General features: G+C 47.1%; 1 protein-coding gene across 5 annotated transcripts in view; it reads left to right on the forward strand.

The window, feature by feature from the left end:
- The first annotated feature begins 2,446 nt into the window (after positions 1-2,446).
- The window catches only part of HLF (HLF transcription factor, PAR bZIP family member), a 52,661-nt gene continuing 39,833 nt past the window's right edge, over positions 2,447-15,274 (forward strand). Inside the window, exons 1-2 of one of the 5 annotated variants that reach the window (XM_070226355.1) lie at positions 2,447-2,707; positions 5,283-5,618. In XM_070226355.1, the coding sequence (XP_070082456.1) occupies positions 5,423-5,618 (196 nt within the window). In that variant the 5' untranslated portion in view covers positions 2,447-2,707; positions 5,283-5,422. The other 4 variants (XM_023652817.2, XM_023652816.2, XM_070226354.1 and 1 more) reach the window with 4 other exon arrangements.

Consider the following 15,274-nt stretch of genomic DNA (forward strand, 5'->3'; position numbering starts at 1 on the left):
AGAACTAGCTTGCGAAATTTAAAGGGTCTTACCATCCAACAGGCATAACCTTTGGTTCCTTCTATCCTTTTCCTCCCTCTAACCTGGGCAGCCACCCACCGCTGCTTCTGGGGAAGAAAGAGAGAAAGAGAAATGAAAAGTAAAATAAAATGATTTACAAATAGCTATATAGCCAGAGGAGGGAACATGTGCTCATTTTCATTTATCATGTGAAGAGATGGGGCTAGTTTAAAGGCTAGTCAATGCTTACCAATATAATTTCAAAGCTCTAGCAGCCTCCCTTCTAGAGTGAAGGGAGAGGGAGAGTCATCATGGTCTAAAGGGCTGGTCCTCAGTCTGGGCCATGCCCAGAGTTGGTTAGGTTCAGAGGAACCCAATTATATGAACCAAATTCTCAAGAGACTGGTTGATGGACCAGAATGCCAGTTTATCCATTTGCAATGCAAAATGTAAAAGCCACAATGTTAGGCTCTGTCCAGTGGTAAGGAAAAGATCACCCTGGGAAACAGGATTGCCTGAACTGATAAGGGTTTCATGGGAAACGGGGGAAGTGCAGGGAACCATGACCAGGCGGAGCATTTTGGGTGTGCTGAGTAATACTAGCGGTCTGTTATACAAAGCCTAGGTCACACATCCTTTCGTGCACCTCAATCTATAATCTATTTCTAACCAGGCTGAGAGGATGTGCTCAGCTATCCCGGTTTATGGGTTTACAGGTAGGTGGGGGGATGAAGGCAGGGGAACAGCCTCGCCCTCTCCAAAAGGATGGTGGAAAGTGAGTCCCATCTTTTGTGAAAAACAATATAATAGAATTAAGGGATTTGGAAAGTTCTGGAAAGACCATTAACTCCACGCCCAGCTCGGACATCTTCTCCAGAATCCCTCCCCTAACGTTAGTGCCCACATCACCTCCTTCTATCCATTTTTGCTCTTTTAAGACTATATTATAATGTTTGCATATATGCCAGGCCCTAAACTATAAGTTCTTGAGGGTTAGAACTACGTCTTCATCTTTTTCTCCCCAGTTCCAGCACAGTCCCTGACACACAGTTGGCGCTCCATAAATCTATGTGGCATTAGTTAAAAGTCTGATGTTTTCAGAATCGGCTGAAATCTGAAACATTACAACTGTTACCTTACCTTTTCGTGATAATTTCTGAGTAGGAGAACTGTAGGGTCGCTTGATCATGAGGAAACTGCAGCTCAGAGAGGGGAAGGCATTTGCCAGAAATCACCTTGTCAGAGGGACCTTGTGGCCATTTGTGGCGCTCAGGGTCTCCTGGCTTCCAACTGCCTTCTCTCTTACACCTGCCTCCTGGGGCCTCTGTGGAAGTAGAACCCACCCAGACTCCACCATGTCCCACCCCAGAGACTTTATGAAGGCCTTTATGTGTCACTGAAAGAACATTTTCTTCAATTTGTGCCCATTCGTTCTTGCAGACCCTTCCCCAGATCATGCTACCGTAACCATAGCGAGGAGATGTGGGGAGGGAGGGACGACCCTGCATGCCTGCCCGGAGTGCTCCGGGGCCTGCATGCCAGCGCCCTCTGCCCACCCTACGCCGGGAGGGTTTTCCACCCACACCAGGGGTGCACTCAGCTCAGCGCTCGGTGTACCACGAGCGCCGCGGGGTCAAACTGGCAGAGCAAGACGCTGCAGCCGCTACTATGGCAATGAACAGAGACCCCCTTAAGGAATACTTTACAGAATTATTTTAATTACCATGCAGACCTTGTAACTTGACCCTGACGCAGCCATCAGTACTCTCCAAGAGTAAATATTACTAAAATCCCATTCGGTGTGCATGTGTCTCTCTCTCCAGCTCTCATTCAATTTCAGGCAAATTGTATCCCTATTAATAACCCTCTGACAGCGTGGGAAACAGTTCACACTACTCAGTCCCTTGCTCCCCTCTTCTCTCTGCTTTTTGCATCTCATCAGAACTTCCAGCAAGTAGTTATTTTTCGGTGGTTGTGGGAGCCGGGCAAGGGAGAAGGTGCTAAGCTGGGGGCCAGGAGAAGTATTTAGAAGAGTATTTACCTTCAATGCAATCTAAGCCTGTCGTTCTCAAACTTGGCTGCTCATTGGAACCGCCAGGGAGATTTAAAAACTAATGATGCCTGGATGTCAGCCAAGAGGTCTGATTTAATTGATCTGGGATGCGGCCTGGGCATCTGGATTTTTTAAACTCCCAGGCTTATTTCTAGGTTGAAAACTACCGAGAAAAACCCTTAATTCCTTTTCCACCCTGAAAAAGTTAGATTCTCAGCTCAGGTCGGTGGCCCGGGAGATCTGGCCCCCGTCCCTTTGCAACCCGCCAGCTCCCCATGGTCCAAGAAAATCCGCGCGCGCGACGACGCTAAACACGCGGCGGCGGGGCGGGCGGGGCGGAGGGGGCGTGGCCGCACGTGGCCCCGCCCCTGCACGCCTATCGGTGCGCGGTGCGGGCCCTGACGTCACTCTTGTCAGGGCCGCGGCACATGGGCGGCCGGATGCGCTGAGCCCGGCGCTGCGGGGCCGCCGAGCGCGGGGGAGCAGCGGCCGCTGGCGCGGGGAGGGGGGTGGGGTGGGACGGCGCGCCGTCTCCGGTGCTCGCGCCAGGGACCCGAGGCGGCGTGGTGCCTTCGCCTTTCTGCAGCCGTCTGCATATTTTTCCTTTCTTTTTCGCGATTTTGAACATTTTGCAGGACGAAGGGTTCGAGGCAGGTGAGAGCATCCTGCACGTCGCCGAGGAGCCCGTGGGCACTTGGCGCGTCCACCGGGGATCGTCTGCCCTGGGAACCCGAAAGTTTATTTTTATTTTCGTATGCAGCTGTATTTATAAAGATAGAAGTAATTTTTTTCTTCCCTTGTCTCCACCGCCTTGAAAGCGAGTACTTTTGGCAAAGGACGGAGGAAGAAGCTCAGCAACATTTGGGGGGGGCGGTTGGGTTTTTTTATTTTTAGGAAAAAATATTTGAGTGCATCGCGATGGAGAAAATGTCCCGATCGCTCCCCCTGAATCCCACCTTTATCCCGCCTCCCTACGGCGTGCTCAGGTCCTTGCTGGAGAACCCGCTGAAGCTCCCCCTTCATCAAGAAGACGGTGAGCGCTGCCCTCCTGGATGCCCTGCTCTGGGAAGGGACGATGCTTCTGGGGTCCTCCTCCTTAGCCAGGCACCCCCGTTGGCCCGCTGGAGCATCCGTCCGCCTCTCTCTCTGTCCCCTGGCCCTGCTTTGATGAAATTGAGGAGCTCACCCATCACCCTACCTCTCCTGTAAAAGAGGGAGCCCCCTCACTAAGTAGCATTTAAAATAGCGCGGGGGACCTGGCTCGCGCTCCTGGGTCCCGCTCCTGCGGCGCGGGAGGGAGATAGAACTTGACAGGTCGGCGATCCCTAGATTGAGGCTCATCCACACGCAGAGCCAAACCGCCTGCATCAGGGCAGATCTTCGCGGGCTGGGGAGGAGAAACCAGAGAGCTGGCTTCTATGGGGGTCGGGGGCTCGAGCGGAGCGGGGTTCTCGGTGCGTAGCCTGGGTATTGGAATCGTGCTTATTGCTTGTTGTTAGTTGGTATTTGGAACTCACGCGGTGTGAGCGGAGACGCGTGTTCATCTGTGCAGGGTAATTCGGAAAGGGGGGTGGGGGGGTGAGGGCTGAGGCTGGGGCTGGCGGGGGGAGTGGTCTCTCGGTGGGAAGCCGTGCACGCCTCCAGCGCTGACACTTTCCCGGTGCACTTTTCCTGGTGGGAGGGGAGAGCGGAGCAGGCTCACGTGTAACCGCACTGGAGCCTCCTCTGGCTTGAGCCCTTTCTTGGTAAGTCCCAAACCTTCCCCAGGCATCCTTGGCTGGAACGGGACAGGAGGGGTCGTGCGAGGAGGCTCCGAGGGGAGCTGGTGTCACCAGGGATTTGTCATTGGGTTGATGCGGTTTCATACCTTCGATATCACAGTAGCAAATGCGAACCGTGCGGCTCAGCGTGTAAAGTCTTGAAAGATCATTCGGCTACAAATAGCTTGGGAGTACTCGCATCTTCTTTCCTAGCAGGGGACAACCTGTTGCATGGCGAGAGCTGAGGGGTTTGGTTGGCAGTCTGCAGAGCAGAGCGTCCCTCTTAACTCTCCTTTAAGGAGTAGCGCTGGGGAGGGAGGTGCTGCCTGCCGTCTCTTGCACCTGTGGGTGTTTTAAGTCAGATTCTCAGGAGATGAGACTGTAGAGAATTCGAATGGATGGCGGTTGAGGTTGTGTTTTTCTGAGGAAGAAACTCAGAAGCCAAATTCCTTAATTCCAGATTCCACCCACACCTGAGTACTAGACTTGGCAACATCCAGAGCGCTGGTTAAAGACCTAATGGGGTGAAGAGCTCTGGTTAGAGACCTAATGGGGTGAGCGATCCTTCCAGGTAGAAAATAGCTGCATACCTCCATCACAGGTATGTGCAGTAGTCACCTTTTCCAATAGCTGTGCTTTTGACAGGTTGCATCCGTGTCTAATTTTTTGAGTCGGATTATACTTCAATGTTTGGGGAAGAGGAGGAAGAAAACACTTTGTAATTTTTTTTTAAAATCTCCTTTTGTAAAATATAGTGTACCCCAGTGGCTTTAGAAGCAAACATGTGCACTCCGGAAGTTCTCGATTTTCTTTTCTGCCAATATGAGGTATTGGTCTAGCTCCTTCAAGTCCCAGAGCCTCCATTTCTTCAGTGGGAAGGGGACAATTGCTATTTGCAAGTTTATTCTGAGGTTTTGGGAAATGATACAGTGTGTGGAAAGAACCAGGTATACAGTAGGTGCTTAATACATGGTAACGAAGAAGGGTGGAGAGTCCCTGCTTTACCAAAATTAGGATTACCAACCCACTGGCTTTCTAAGTCTGAATGACCTTGGATTGTTACTGTCATGAGTTTCCTGGAAGATAAATTATGCCTGGTATATTGGCTGCTTTCTTAAACATCACAGCCGTTGGATGTAATGGCAAGTGCCATTTCCCTACTGGAGATTTAAGTTATTTGTCTCCTCCGCTAATGCACTGAAGACCGCGCTCTCTTGTTTATACCCTAGATCTGTGTGTAGCCCTGTCCCAAGGACTGGGGCTTTCTTTCCAAAGTAAATAGGAAGATGTTGAAAACCAGGCAGAGATCCATATCCTGCTTGAACTTTTAACTCCAGGTCCGCAAATGCCAGCAGCCCGAGAAGAACCTTGGTGTTTGTGAGGAGTAGTTTTGTGGCAGAAGCCAGGAGGGGTGATAAAAAAGTGACACTTTTTCTTTCTTAAATTGCAACTTTCCCCTTTTTCTGCAGCATTTGGTAAAGATAAAGACAAGGAAAAGAAGCTGGATGATGAGAGTAACAGCCCGACGGTCCCCCAGTCGGCATTCTTGGGACCCACCTTATGGGACAAAACTCTTCCCTATGACGGAGACACTTTCCAGTTGGAATACATGGACCTGGAGGAGTTTCTGTCTGAAAATGGCATTCCCCCCAGCCCGTCTCAGCATGACCACAGCCCTCATCCTCCCGGGCTGCAGCCGGCCTCCTCAGCTGCGCCCTCAGTCATGGACCTCAGCAGTCGGGCCTCTGCACCCATTCACCCTGGCATCCCGTCCCCAAACTGTATGCAGAGCCCCATCAGACCAGGTAAACTCTCAGAAGCTTCTCCCTTCAGGTGGGGAGGAGGAGGAAAAGGAGGGCCAGGGTGGGGGGACCTAAGCATCTTGACCATCAGAGGGGCTTCAGCACGCTCTAAAAGAGGAGTCTTGTATTTCACCCACTTCACCGAATATCCACATCACCTGGAGAGTCAGCTAAATGCAGATTCTATGGCCCCACGCCTAGAAATTCTGATTTTTCAGGTTCACGGTGAGGCCCAGGAATATGCATTTTTAACCAGCTTCTTAAGGGATTCAGATGCAGTGAATCCAAGGACTGCAGTTTCAGAAACACCAGCCTGCAGTTAAGGATTTGGGTAATTTGGGCATCCATCACATCTGCTCTCTGTTTTCCTTATCCCCAAATGCACAGATAATAGGGTCTTGCTGAATGCTTTGGGCAGACTCTCTATAGGGCTGTGGTTTACCTACATTCACTCTTCTCTGGCCTGAAGAAAACAAAATGTGAGTTAGGGGTGTGGGGCACCCAACTTTTTCATCTTGTGTTGTCATTGACTGGGAAATTGAATCTGAAAGCAGCTCTCATATTAGGCGTGGCTTAACCTTCTTCAGCACCAGACCCCAGCTCTCTCTCTTCACTCTTCCTATAAACCAAATTGTGCTTATGTATTTTTTTTTCATTTTCATGTATCCATCACACTTAATCCACTTTTGTCAATCCCACAAGGCCACAAGATTGGCTTTAAATGGTGCTGAAATATTACCCAAAAACGTCACCTAAAATGACCAGTACTTCAAAACCCACTGCGAAACGCTCAGATCTAAACATACGCTGAGGCAGCTCTGGCTTCACGCCCTTAGCACCCTGTAGTACAAAATGAACAGGAAGAAAGACCATTTCATGTGCGCAGGTAACCAGGAACAAAGATTCAGCCAGAGAAACTGTCAGGAAGGTCGAAGTGCTGAGGGCCTTTGCTGCAGGGGAGGCAGAAAGCAGGACAATGGGAGAATTGTCCTACAGATCTTTTCTGAACTCCGTGTCCTTGACTCGTGTGGAGTTTCTGAGATACACAGAGTAAGATTAAAATGGAAGAAAATCCCGCAAAGGAGGAAGAGAACATCCCTGCCTTCAAATATTGGTATTGGAGTTTAAGCTCTCCACTCCAATCTCTTTGTGTTGGCCCTTTCTCCAAACCCACTTTGAATTACAACTCAAGGCTACTGGTTGGAATGGAATGGAGTGTTAACCTCTAGCCACCCCAGGAGGCTGCAGAAGCTTGAGAAAACACTCCTTTATGTGGCCCTGAGCCCCTGTCACTTAGAACGTACAGTGCCATTGTCTTCAATTTCTTCCCAGAAACAGACAACCGGCAGAATAAATAACCATTCAAAATGAGAAAAAACAAAGCAAAACAAAACAGGGAGAAGGGGACAGAGCCCCAGTGAGAAGGCACAGTTGTGTGTCATTCTGCTCTGCAGAATGAGGCTTTCCACATCGTAGCTGTGTGACCTTACAAAATGATAAACCCCTTGGGGCTTCTGTTTCCCTTTGTGTAGAAGAGTATAATGTATATTTGATTGGATTAGTGTGAAAAGTAGAGATAATTTGTAAAAGGGTCAAGTGACTAGCACTGGATATTCTATTAATGAAAGCACTTGTGATCATTGTTCTATTTATGTCAACTTTTATCATTTCTTTCAATCCCTGTCTTCTGAAATGCCTTCTTAAAATCATGAGATTCAGTATTTAACCCCTCCTTCTGGAGAGAAATGTCAGGAGATTTTGACCAATAGTTATTGGATTGGGGTGTTCTAACTCCAAAACATATCCTCAATTGACAAGTATTCCTCAATCCCCTGCCAAATACAGGATGTGTGCCACGTTAGAAATACTGTATTTTTTCCCCAAGATGTGTGCAAATATTGAGTCCCCACAGCTTGGTTCCTACTGAGAGTGAAGAATCAGAGTGTTGGAATTGAGGCTTTCTTAGAAGTTGTTTGTGAGAGCTTGTTAGAATCAGTCTTCCTCAGTGACAGAAACTTGGGATGCCCCAGTCAGCTTTGCAGTTCATAACAAAGGACTCCTGAGGTTCAGTGGTGTCGTTTTGTTAGGTGGTGGAGGAAGCGCACTAGGATCCCACTGGGGTCTAGAAATAAGTCTTCATTTCAGTGTCTTTTTTGACAATGGAAACACAACTTCGAAATAATCTTCTTCTTTGAATTGAAAACTCAAGGAGACTCCTAACAAGACAGGAAAAAAGTTAAAGCTCTTCTTCAAATACTAAACAGATAAAATAACCCTCCGCTGTCATACAGTGTGGATCATTATAAAGATTATAATGTGGACTTGATGGATGGCGTATCACAAGCAAACCTGAAAAAGGACAGAGTTCTCGATTATTCTGTATAATCACAGTGGTGATCAGAATAGAAATACCAACTTAATCTTGAGGAAACGTAAGTCCTCAGGAGGGATGAGTACAGATGTGGCCTTGAGCATTCTGGGAATTGTGTAATTTCAGCCTAGATCAAGATTTCCCAACCTTGGTACTACTGATGTTTTAGGTAAGTGTTTGCTGTGGGCACTGTCCTGTGCGTTGTAGGTTGTGTAGCAGCGTCCCTGGCCTCTATCCCCCAGATGTCACTAACACCCCTACCCCAACCCTGTGACAAGTAAAAATGTCTCCAGTCACCGCCAGATGCCCTCTGGGGGCAAAATCACCCCCATTGAGAACTACTGATCTAGACTTTCAATTTGGACAGCAAACTCTGGGCTTAGTTCAGGATCCTGTCACACACATGGATGCTTTTTACCTCTTGTAATGCTTTAGGGCAAAAACTTTTGAGAAGATCAGGAGATATAGGTTGCTGAGAAGAAATATAATGTTAATAAGAGCATAGTTAAACACTTTTAGTTGATAAAACTAAGACATCAGGCTAATCAGGAGATAATTGCAGAGCAATTTTATTCAGCATTTGTTTTCTGCTGTTTGCTCAGCATGCATCTTTTGAGTTACGCTCAGTTGCACTGTATCATTAGTGCTACCTGTCTGAGAGGAAATGAAGCCATAAGCTGTCAAATTATACATTTCTAGGTCTACCCTGAGTGTGTCTTGAAATGACAAAGTGAGGGTTCCTGTGAATTCTCATATTATAGTATGTCTCATACTATCCCTCCAACCTCCTTTCCTATTTTGTACACCCGTCTTTATTCTTCTGTATAGCTGTCTGATCAAAGAATGAATCAAATATCTGAAGAAATATAGTTTTCCTTGAAGAAATACCCCAGGGATCCTTTGAAACCTCCTGTAGCTATGTGATTGTTAAGCTTTCTGGGCTGACATCTTCCTGAAGGAAGGGCGGTGGTTTCTGGATGCTAGAGCCACCTGCACAGGCTTCCCAGGCATCTGAGGTGCAGCATCCTGGATGTTCCCAGGCCAGCAGAGATGGCAGGAGTCATCCTGACTGCTTCAGTGTTTGCCTTTCAGATGCTATCAGAAAGTGGTACCTGGGAGTGCTCTCCTGGAAGTATGTGATGGGTACTGGAAAAATAAGAATCTGTTTGCCCTGAGAATTGAGTGATTGCTTTAAGGACAGCAGTCCCTTTAGGGAATGTCATCTATAGCAGACAAAGTCAGAGTTATTTTTAAATCACATGCTTGTAAAGCCAGATTTGAAATCGTTTCCTCTGATGGTTTTTCTTTGAATAGCTTGGGGGTGTCCTGCCACTGTTAGACCCGTATTCAGCTGAGAATTAAGAAGGCTTTCTTTCCAGTTCTGAGCACAGAGAACGGCTCCTGATGAAGGCTGGTTACGAGACCAGGTTCTGACGAAGGCCAGTTACAGAGTGAAGTGAAAACCCTTCCATGTGCTGGTGTGTGGGAAGGGGAGGGCGTAAGTGGGTGGCACAAGAAGAATGGGGAGGTGGGGGAGAGCCATTGTACCTTGGCAGGATGGAATTTGTGTTCTGTTTCTGCTGATCTTCCTTTGTGATAGGGTTTTGGCGTGGAAGGAAAATGCCGGCCGTGGGATCTGAGTACTGATGGAAGGGAGTTCTGTGCTAGTGGTTCTGGGATTATGGGAGGTCCTCCTGAGGCAACAGGATTCTCTTGCTTTTCCCAGCATCATGGGATGAAGCTTCAGTTTCTCCCTCCTCTTAAGGGCATGCGGTTCCTATATTTTCCCATTGAGCATGTTGTTACGTCTGTAGGTTCGGAGCACCACGATTGATAATTGCTGTGCCCTGCATCTCTTGGAAGTGCATTTCATTCATCAAGATCAAGGAGGTCATGGAGGGAAGAGAGTCAGCTTTGTTCTGGAGGCAGGCAGACTATTTTCTGTTTCATGTAAGGGTTTATCTTCTCCACCACGCCCTGTAGAGGACAGACTTGCCCTGTTCTCTTGGCCTTGTCTTGCTGTGACATTCCCAGGACAGTTCCTAGCCTCCTGGCATGAGGCATTTTCCCACAGGTTTGGAAAGCAGGACCCCTTGGTGGTGAAAAACGACAACTTTGAGCTCAGGGGTTTGGGTTCACGTCCTGGACCCACACTGGCTTCCCGTGTAACTTTGTGTCACTTTCTGAACCTCTTTAAGCCTGAGTTTACTCATCAATAGAATGGAGACTATAAATAGTCCCCTCCCATGGGGTTTTAGCAGGGTTGAATAAGATAACACGTGACAAGGTATGGCACAGTGGGTGGCACATGCATACTCAGGGCCTGGAGCTGTTGTTATGATGTCAGTGGCATGGGAGCAGAGAAAAGAAGGCCTGTATTCCCAGCCCTTGTTCATTTAGGGATTCATTTCATCCAGTCCCCTTCCCTCTGCAAAAATAGGACATGCATTTTTTTTTTTCTTTCTTTCTTTTTTTTTTTTAGCATGCCCAATCCTTCTTCTGCGTAGCCTGTTTGGCTTTTCTCCTTCATTCTAGGTTAGGACAAGTCACTTCCCTGATGTTAACCCAGCAGCATCGCTTCTGGGTTAGCAACTCCTGTTCTGCCAATGTGGAAACAGCCACTCGCTGGGTGCCCAGCCCCCCATCTCTCATGCGAGCCCTGGCAAACCCTGGCTGCCTGCCTGCGTGCCCGTGTGCCTCAGGCACGTGGCTATGCCCTGTGGAGCTCGCCCAACTCTGGGTGGTGTGCTGGCTTGCTTCCGCTCCCCACCCCCCACCCTCCCTTCTCTTCCCAGGCAATCTGCGGCAAGTGCCAGGGAGAAATTGTAATCCTGACCCTGGCATGAGACAGCTGAGCTCTGTAGGGCACTTCCTGTGCCAGGGAAACCTGCTCTGTCTGACATTCTAGCCAGACCCCAAATTCGGCCCTCTCTCCTGCCTGTCTGCCCAGAGGCCCTGCACCGCTGTGGTGGGCAGGATTCCTGCAGGCCAGCTCCTGCCAGGGGGCTTGGCAGAGTCTTTCCAGTTTAGCACTGTGCCTAGCAGACTAGAAAAATAGCAATATAAAGACAGAACTAGGTAGAGGGGAAGGAGACGGGTGGGGGAGGTGGGAAGAAGAAAGCCTTGAGAGCATCCTAGTGTAGAAGCCAGAGGATGAAAAGACAGCAGTGATTTATTAGGCTTCTCAGAAACCTCTCTCCCAACCAGCACTAATCACTTTTACCCGGGAATCATTTTTTATGTCTCAGCAGTGAAAATGGAGGGAAGAAAGAGGGTGGTGGGGAAGTAATAAGATGAAGAAAACACTGGAAGAGAATATATGAGAGAGGGACAGGGAGGTACAGGATCTGTATTTGATTCTGTAATGGGAATAGTTGAGAATAGTTTTCGTTTATTATAATATTTGATATTCCCCCAGCAAATGTCTTGACCTGAAGCTGCTAAAGCATTGTTTTGGAATAAAGTTAAATTTCCCTAAGACCTAGGTGCCTGCTGGCTTACCTTTCACAGCATCCATCAGAAGGTCTTGTATTTGAGACAGATCTCTATGGACAAGATAGCAGTGTTTTAGACCGTGAGATCCGAGAAACAAACCAACCTGGGTGTGAATCCTGACTCGGCCATGCTTGCTCATGATCTAAGTGATCTGAGCCTCTGATCTCCTACCTGGAACTATGCAATAATCATTGGGCCTCCCTCATAGGATTGTTGAAGGTCGCAAGAGCCTTGTGGGTAGAGTACCTGGCACAAGTCAGTGCTCCGGGACAGTGAGCTGCTGTGAGCACCGTCCTCACTGCCATCGGGTCTCATTTCTCATGGGAGGACCCAGCATTGGACTCCTCGGGAGTCTCCATACTTTTCCCTTCCTAGCCAAGTAAGGCCTCTGGTCAAGGAATCTGAATTTCCCTTCTTCTCTGCCTGGGCTTGTTTGCCCCTCTCTTAGCCTCTGAATTTTAGGTAAACTTGGTTAGTTAACTGTAACTTTTATTTGTTCCTCCTTGCTCAGGAGGTTAAAAACTCAAACAAAAGGTATTTCAAAGAAGTTCTTGATTAGGAGATTTCTCCATGGCATATTTGCCAGTAAATAAATGAGTCAGTCAATGTTACTATGGAATTTTTAATAACATGCATTAATAATTGTACTTGAAGGCAACATAATGACTTCAGGGGTAGAGAAACCATAAAGGCATGTTATGATGCTGGTAGAGGAAAGACGTCTAGTTCATCTTCCTGCTTACAGGCAAGACTTTAGGTAAGCATTCCAGAATAATAATTTCTCCTTCCCCCAAGGGGTCTGTTAATGGATAAATCCTTCATCTTTCTGCAGCTTCATTTTCTCATTTGCAAAGTAACATCTTTGTTGGGCTTATGTGAGCATTCTAAAGCTAGTGTGCATGAAGGGGCCAGCATGGCACCTGGCACACAGCAGCCCAACCTTTACCACAAGTCAATTCCATTGCTTTTCTCTAGAAAATGATATGAAGATTCGAAAGGAGCAGAGGAGGTTGTAGGAGTGAGGAGCAACGTGGATGGTCCTCAGAAATAGCGTCAGCTTTTGCTTTGTTCTATACCCTGGGGAAGACAGACAAGGGTACAATTTGGCTGCTGGTCTCAAGGAGATGGCAAATTAGTAGGGAAGATAGAACTTTTAGGTAAAAGGATGAGTGACAGGACAAAGTAACATGTTCTGGGTGCCAAATGATGGGTACATAGAGGCCGCCAATATCTATTGAAAGGAGGAGGGTGAAAGAACAATCAAGAAATGAGTAAAAAAAATTAAAAATAAATAAGAGAGCAGTGCAAGACAGTAAGAGCTGCCAGACCTCACAGGAAGCAGCCACTGCCCAGGGCAAGAGTGCCTGGGACAAGCTTCTTGGAAGAGTTGGACCTTCCGTTGGCCTTGGAATGAGACGTGGAGGAGCCAGAATGGTGAGTGGCCATGGTGCGGCCAAGTTGTAGAGGCAGGAATGCCCACGGGGTGTTTAGGGAACGAGGTGAAGATCCCATTTGGCTGGTGCAGAAAATTCATAGGAAGGGGTCAGAGAGATGAGTCTGGAGAGGTTGGTGCCGGCCAGGCTGGCAGCTTCATGAATGCCAGGCTCCAGAGCTTGAACTTTACCCCATAGGCAGTGGGGAGCCATTGGAGGTTTTTGAGTAGGGAAGTGGCATGTGGATGTTTCCACTTGGGTTCAAGGTTGTGTTTGAAACATTTTTAGATACTTCACAATAGTTTCCTCTGGCAAACTGGGACTTCCTTATTATTATTATTTTGAAAATAAATACTCTCCCTTGAACATCAAACAGCCTTTCAAAACACAGTGTTCTAATGATCTAGAGAAAGTAATTCAAAAACACAGGGTTTAGGTTTCACTTAGAAAGCCCATAATTTTGGTGATTGGGGGAAACACTCTTTGGCAAGGAAATAGTTTGAGGGATTTGAATGGTTCAGAATTGAAAAGTCCAAAAGCAGGCCTGGTCTCATAGGAGCAGAAAAATAGCTTTTAATAAACCCAAACCATTAACATTCATCACTTTTAAATGCCTCTATTTTATAAAGCTTACTAGGTTTACAAACAAGTCTACTGAAGCAATTTCTATGAGTGTGCGTGTGTTTTTTTGTGTGTGTGTACATGTGTATTTGAGAGAGAGAGGAGGCATTAATGCCTCAGTGATACAAATAGTGCTTGATTATAACGACTACCTGCAGCAGAAATATCAAGCTAAAAATACTTAGCCAAGTTTCTGGCCAGCTTATTAATTTTACTCCTGAGACACAAAGGAATCATTATTACAGTTTTGGATTCTTGAGTCCTGACCTTGTATTTGTGGCTTCCTTTTTCCCTGAAGCCGGAATTGATTGTACATCATGCTTAGATATGGTGATATGGGGGTGTGTATGTTTTGTATTGGGAGTGCTCTTGGAGGAAAGGGACTTGGTGGGAGGAGACAGGGTCTGGGGGAGGGGATGGGAGCGGCAGAATGGCACATGCATGAAGCCACTTGCTCAAGTAGCCCAGGAAGTGTGCTTTGATATCAAGCCAAGATTACAGAGAGCTGGAGGAGTTGCCATAACCCAAACCAGCTCACTTAAATAAAAAATAACAGTCAGTGTGTGCAATTTCACCTCCAGCAATGTACAGTAGACAATTACAGGAGTGTTGGCAGAATCCAGTGTCTGTGGGGGAAAAGCTATACAGTACTTGTTTCTGTTAAATTGGCTTCTGGTGGGTACACACTCCATGACTGAATGTGAAAATTCCTAAAATGTTTGTTTTCCTTCTTTTCTGACTTGAACAAGTATCATTACTGTCTCAACTCCCTACCCCTCCAGCTCATAATGGGAATCCATTTCGTTTTCTCTCCTGAAAAGTTACACAGTTCCACCATCACACAAGGTTCCTGCACGTTTTGTTTTTAGAAGTTTAGTCTAGGGTTTTTTTTTCCTTAATGATTTTTTGGAAGAATGCTTTGGAATTTGGGGTCTTATAATGAGAGGTAGCTTGTGGCTAATTAAACCCCTTTCCCTTCAAATCTTGCCTGGGAGACCCTAGATTCCTAAAACCAATGAGTGCATGGTACAGAAAGCTGCCCCAGGGAGCTACAACACTAAATCACGTGTGACAAAATGTTCTCTTAGAAAGTAGGAGTGTATAAATGGACCAGCAGAAATAAGTGCTTTGGCAGAAACTCCTTGAGTGGAGAAGAGCAATGCTTTCTTTTCTAATTAGCTCTGGGTAACAGTACTTTGATGTCTCTGCTGTGGAGCCCAGGCATGGACGGTAGAGCAGAGAAGGAGAGTCCCATGCTGCTCTGTAAGCACTTCTGCACTTAATGGAAAGAGTTAAGCGAGGCTCTCCATTCATGCACAACAAATGCCTCTTGAATTGAATGGGAAAAGCAAAGTTGGTGTGGGGAGGGATGCCACCAGGCCCTGACCAATGGGCATGAGTGCTGTAAACCAGATGAACAAGAACACCCAGATACGCAGTAATCAGATTACCCAGAACAGAGATCTCAATACCCCAAGATACAAAGAGTTGTTCGAAGGAGAGTGGTAGACAGTTAAACTCCATCTGCCCTCAGCATGGCTTCCTTATGCCATGGCCTTCGTTACTTAGTATCACTGGAGGAGAACGTGGAGGCTTTTACTAGAGAAAACTTTAAAAATAGGATGGAGATCTCAGATCCAGTCAAAATAATATTGTGTTTAAAAGACCAAAGGCCACTGAAAGATTTGCAGAGGAAAGAGTAGATAATATCAAATGTAAAGAAAGAAAGCAAGCCTTGG

Source organism: Equus caballus, chromosome 11, assembly GCF_041296265.1.
Source record: "Equus caballus isolate H_3958 breed thoroughbred chromosome 11, TB-T2T, whole genome shotgun sequence".
NCBI lineage: Eukaryota > Metazoa > Chordata > Mammalia > Perissodactyla > Equidae > Equus > Equus caballus.